The sequence below is a fragment of the Eulemur rufifrons genome, chromosome 24 (assembly GCF_041146395.1).
Source record: "Eulemur rufifrons isolate Redbay chromosome 24, OSU_ERuf_1, whole genome shotgun sequence".
In the NCBI taxonomy this organism is placed as follows: Eukaryota; Metazoa; Chordata; class Mammalia; order Primates; family Lemuridae; genus Eulemur; species Eulemur rufifrons.
In genome coordinates this window covers 24,132,005-24,138,004 of record NC_091006.1, presented here as the reverse complement: position 1 = coordinate 24,138,004, position 6,000 = coordinate 24,132,005, and the positions used below count along the sequence as shown (strand labels likewise).

General features: G+C 36.2%; 1 protein-coding gene across 3 annotated transcripts in view; it reads right to left on the bottom strand.

Moving 5' to 3' along the window:
* Positions 1-827: 827 nt before the first annotated feature.
* Positions 828-6,000, bottom strand: part of YTHDC1 (YTH N6-methyladenosine RNA binding protein C1) — a 37,094-nt gene continuing 31,921 nt past the window's right edge. For all 3 annotated transcript variants that reach the window (XM_069457191.1, XM_069457192.1, XM_069457194.1), the window contains 2 exons: positions 5,518-5,652; positions 828-1,803 (listed from right to left, as the gene is read on the bottom strand). In XM_069457191.1, the coding sequence (XP_069313292.1) occupies positions 1,579-1,803; positions 5,518-5,652 (360 nt within the window). In that variant the 3' untranslated portion in view covers positions 828-1,578. The remainder of the gene's footprint in view (positions 1,804-5,517; positions 5,653-6,000) is intronic.

Genomic DNA, 6,000 nt, shown 5'->3' with positions numbered 1-6,000 from the left:
AAACAGAAAAACTAAAAGGAGTCAGAAAACAATTTTGTGATTAAAGTAGACCCAAAAGTCTTATTGGATATACAAATACTTAACCAAAATATCAACATAACTCTTGTGTACCACCCGTTCTTATATTAGAAATAGAAGCAAGCTGTTTCTCCATTCTTGTAATACTTCACTTAGAAGAATGGGCTCCAGTTCCATCCAGGATAATACAATAGGTAGTTCTGTCATTTTTTTTTTTTTTTATGGCTGAGTAGGACTCCATGGTATAAACATACCAACATTTTGTTAATAAGCTGTTAATTGGCCTAGGTCAATCATTTCTGCTCAAGTATGTCAAAAATAAATAAAAAGCAAATGAGGGCCAGGCGAGGTAGCTCACGAGTGTAATCCTAGCACTCTGGGAGGCCGAAACGGGAGGATTACTTGAGGTCAGGAGATCGAGATCAGCCTGAGCAAGAGCGAGACCCCTGTCTCTACTAAAAATAGAAAGAAATGATCTGGACAGTTAAAAATATATATAGAAAACAATTAGCCGGGCATGGTGGCACATGCCTGTAGTCCCAGCTACTTGGGAGGCTGAGGCAGGATCACTTGAGCCCAGAAGTTTGAGGTTGCTGTGAGCTAGGCTGACGCCACAGCACTCTAGCCTGGGCAACATAGCAAGACTCTGTCTCAAAAAAAAAAAAAATTAATTAATTAAATTAAATAAAAAAAAAAAAAAAAAGCAAATGAGGTTCCCTAAAATTTCCTAAACAAAAAGCATTCTTTTATGCATAATAAAACAAACTTACAATCAGACAAGAAATACAAAAGATGAGTGTCAATCTTTACCAATTTATTTTATACAAAACAGTAGCAATGTAGAATATGGGAATTATCTTCTGCTGCCACACACGCAAGTTGTGAACATTCCAAGCCAATGTATACAGTTTGGAGGGGGAGGATAAACAATAGCATCAACCATGCTACTGAACATAGGAATTTTTTATTTAAAAAGATTAAAAATTAGATAGCAGTGTCTTCTTAATATTGCTCTCATCATTGAAGACTGAAGAAAAATAAAAAGTGACTTTATAAGTTTAAAAAAACAGGAAAAGGAAAAAACCAAGAGGCTGCTACAACACTGCCATATAGTCAAACCATCATACTTCAATATTTGCATACTTGATAGCAGCATTTTTACTGAACCGTGTGCAACTACATATAGAAACACATCAAAGCAACATATCATGGCAGTTATCAATCAAGATCCAAAAGAAAGAAAACAAACAAAAAATAACTAGGATGAACACACTGTAAGATGAACATTTACGAAGAATGAATCAATATCTACATTCCTGGACTGTTCCATTCTGCCCCAATAAGTGTCAAGTCAACTGTCAACTGTGTATTTTTGGCGGATTTGAATTTTTCCAGTTCTTATTATACTGCATGCTTGGAACAAAGGGGGTCATAATAAATCCTTCTACACAATGAACTTTATGTAGACAGCTGAAAATAAATTTACTACTTGTAAACACACACAAAAAAAATACAAGATTCTTTTTTATCTTTAAACAATCAGTGCTTGCAAAAAGCGCATTATCTTCGATATCGACCTCTCTCCCCTCGGTCTCTGTCCCGATCACATAATCGCTCTCTTTCTCTTTCTCTATCACGTCCTCTATCTCGCTCTCTGTCTCTTCTGTTATCTCTAGGACGGTCTCGCTCTCGTTCTCGATCTCTTTCACGGGGTCTACTTCTCCGACCACTGACAACGGCTTGAGTGCGACGAAGGAAATCATCCACCCTCATATCATAATCATGCTAGAAAAGGGAAGAAACGGGTTAGGTATGTCAAAAATGCAAATGGAATGAGTCTCTATATAATAATTGTCTGAGAGAGGAAGAATCTAGAGAAATACAATAATGAATTAATTCAAATCGTAATTTTCACATTATTTAGAGAAGGGATTTTGATGTCTCCCTAGATACCTAAGACAGAAGATTACTCAAATCTTTGCACGTAGTTTCTTATTCAACTTTAGTGACTTTTCCATCTGACCCCTTAGGAAGATTTAGTCCAAAGTAATAGCCTAGTCATGACCATCAACCATTATGCATACCTGCTGCCAATTATGCTAGGTGTCATCAGTTTTATTCTACAACAGTTTAACCCTACTTTTCCTCCTTCAATTCTACAACTTTCAATTCTACAAATGGAACCAACTCTGCCCCCTTAAGGTGAAATTAGGAAGTCTTATGTTCCAGATTTTCTTTCAAACCAAACTTAATTTATGAAATTTGATGGCATTTTAAGAAAATAAGTACTACAATAAGCTGTGAAGTCTATTCCACACAGAACAACATACTAGAGGCTGAAGAGGACAAGAAAGGGTAAGAAGTGCAACTGCCTAAGGAGCAAGGGAAAGTTGTGGCTACTTCTAAACTTGACCCCTGCTCTAGTGTAAGCTTTCTGCTCTCAGTTCTCAGCTCACCTTTATTTACTGATTTTGGTCCCTTTTCAAAATTCAGCTAAAATGTAAAGAACATACAGTTCAAAAACACAATTCCACACTACCTTTCATATATCATGAATATGTGATTATATAAACAAACAATATATATATACTAATCAAAAAATTACTATGTAAAGATTCATCAAATAGAACCTTTTTTTTTTGTTGATTGTGACAGAATCTCACTCTTCACTCAGGCTGGAACTCTCGGGCTTCAGTGATCCTCTCACCTCAGCCTCCCAAGTAGCTAGGACTACAGGTGTGAGCCACCACATCCAGCTAATTTTTTATTTATTTATTTATTTTTTTAGAGACAGGCCTCACATATATTGTCCAGAGTAATCTCGAACACCTAGCCTGAAGTGATCTTCCTGCCTCAGCCTCCCAAAGTGCTGGGATTACAGGTGTGAACCACATGCCCAGCCTAGAACTTGTTAAAAAAAGACAAGTATACTTCAATTAAGAAAAAGAAAGTCTTGAGAAAGACTTTCTATTTTAAAAAACTATGTGATCATTTACAGGCATTTTTTTAAGGTACCACAACCTATCTCGCCAACTAAGATTTCATCATACATAGGCTGTGTAATGTGACTAACTGAAAGAAAAAAAAAAAAACTAATTTAAAGTCTATTAATTAGTCAGGAATCTCAAATTGTTTTACAGAATGTTAAATGTCCTAATACGATTTGATTTTGAAGAATTATTATCTTTATAATGATAACGAAATAAACAACACATAACAATGTCTCAAAGACAGGCTAGGAAATTATTGTTCTAACTGGCTCTCTCAAATATACACACTCTTCATCATAGTGGGAAGATCATTTGGCCCTGCCCAAACTAATTACCCTAGTAGGGGGAAATTTCAACTTATATATCCTATTTTAACAACAAAACTACCTTTCTAAGGCTATCAAACTTACATGCATATAGATTATGCTGCCAACAAGCGCGAGATGACAATTTCCACTTTTTAAACAAAAGTACTACTGGGAGTGGGGGGAGACCAGCATTTAATAAACAAACTCGGCCTCACTTGTATAATAAAAACCCAGAGAACTCAAAGTAGAAATTGTCTTTCATTAGTCTTGCTTTGAAGTGATTAAAAAAAAGTTTTCACATCTATCATATCAAATAATTAACAGAACCAATTACTAAAGGACAATTATTCTCCCACTACATTTTTTAACATCTAGTTGTTTGCTAGCATCATCACAATAACCAGAGGTAAAGAAGAGGTGAAACAATTTGCTTGGTTACTAGTTTTAATAAACTTCAGTAGAAACAAAAATAAATGACTGAATAAGATCGGAAATTATCTATTAACTAACTTAATATTCACCATCTATCTAACAAAAATTAAGTCTACCAGATTATACAAAAAGCTCAGAAATATCTATTAACTGTATTAATTACATAGTTATAATTAAGATCTCAGTACAGAAAGAACATATCCTAGGTATTATATGCCTAGGATATTGCCTAAGAGGAGTTATATATGTAGGAGTTTGCTACAGCACTTTGTGATTTGACAGTAAAAGATGTATCACCTATCTAAATAACCCAAAGGTGGGGCGCGGGGAGGGGGGGCGGGGAACGACACATGACCAGCCATTTTTATTAAAAACAAGTTGAGATCTACTCCAAAACAGTCTGCAGTAAAAATACACAATGGTCCATTATTTGACATAATCTGGTATCCTCATATTTAAACTACTAGGTTATTAAGTATCAAATGTCCGATTTCCTTAAGTACAGTTGGTATTTCTGACATTTCACTTTGATAATGTATCTTGTTTTATTTTTATTGTGAAGCTACATCCTCAGTCTTGCAAATGCTCGTTTTGGCTTGTGATCGTCTTTCAAGGTTTTTTTTTTTTAAAGCAATTTTTGTAAAACCGTAAGTCAAAAATTCATGTTATTTTTGAAATGAGTTCCGTCATGGAACCAACGTGGTACGGACAGCTTGAAGTATCAATAATTCTTTGGGAAGGATGTGGCTAATGAATGCACAGTATGTTGATGGTTTGAGAAGTTCTGTTCCGGTGATTTTTAACCTTGAAAACGAGCCACATGGGTGACCTGAGACCAAGGTGGATAATGATGAGCTGAAAGCTGTAGCGGACACGCATTCATCTTGACCTATGTGTGAATTAGCAGCAAGGTTTGATGTTACTGTTCCAACAATGGACCATCTGAAACAAATCTGCAAGGTAAAGAAGCTGGATAGATGGGTCCCACATGAATTAAACAAGTGTCAAAAGAGAAACCACCGTCTTGCAGCTTGCCTTTCTTTGCTGTCATGACATAAAGGCAAACTATTTCTGCACCGTATTGTTTCGTGTGATGAAAAATGGATTCTTTTTGACAACTGCAAGCGTTTGGCACATGGCTAGAAAAAGATGATGTGTCAAAACACAGTTCCAAACTGAATATTCATCAAAAAAGGCTAATGGTGTCTGTTTGGTGGTCCAGCGCTGGCATTATCCACTCTACAGCTTCGTGAAACCTGGTCAATCCATTATAGCAGATGTCAACCGCAACCAACTGGATGAAATGATGAGGATGCTTGTGATTAAGCAGCCGAGACTGGTCAATAAAGACAGGCCAATCCTCTTGCAAGACAACACTTGACCACGTTGTACAAACAATGCTGCTCAAACTACAGAAGCTAGAACTTGGAAACTCTGTCACCCAACGTGTTCACCAGACCTTGCACCAACTGACTACCACTTCTTCCAGGGAAGAATATTCAATTCTCAAAAGCTGTGGAAAATGTCTTTCATGATTTCATAGCTACTTGCTCTCCAGGCTTCTTCCCTGCTTACATGAACAAGCTACTGTTAAGAGGGCAGAACTATGTCAAGAGTTTAGGTGCATACTTTGATTTAAGTGTACTGCATCTTGTTTGAGATATAATACACTACATTTTTATTCAAAATCGGACATTTCATATTTAATGACCTAATACCTATAGAATTCTAAGTAGTTCCCTCACACCTTTGCCTTCTTGTTAACTTACTACTCGTTTATCTCTGTATCTTGCTTCATGTGGTACTGGATGATGTCCTGAGTAAGGGGGATGAGCTTGAGGAGGAGGAGCATGATGCTGATAGTAAGGATGGTGTGGAGGCTGTTCCATTCCTGGATAAGGGGGCTAAAAAAGGAAAACCACTTTCATAAGAATCTACCAAATATCCTTGTAAAGAAAGCATTCTTAGCATTCCCCTAGCCAAACCACCAACACCCCCCCCCCCCAAAAAATAATCTGTACTAGTAATTTCCTTTGATGGCATTAAGATTCTTCAAAGTATCTTTTTTGTTTGTTGAAAACAAATGTGTGCAACAAATTCTCTGATTACACATCTTCTAAAATTTAACATGTTTATACTTTTCTACTCATATCATCTAGATATTAATAGAAACAGCAAACACTTACAAAATGCTATGAGCCAGGCACTATTCTAAGTATTTTACAAGTTTCATTTAATTTTCACATCAACCC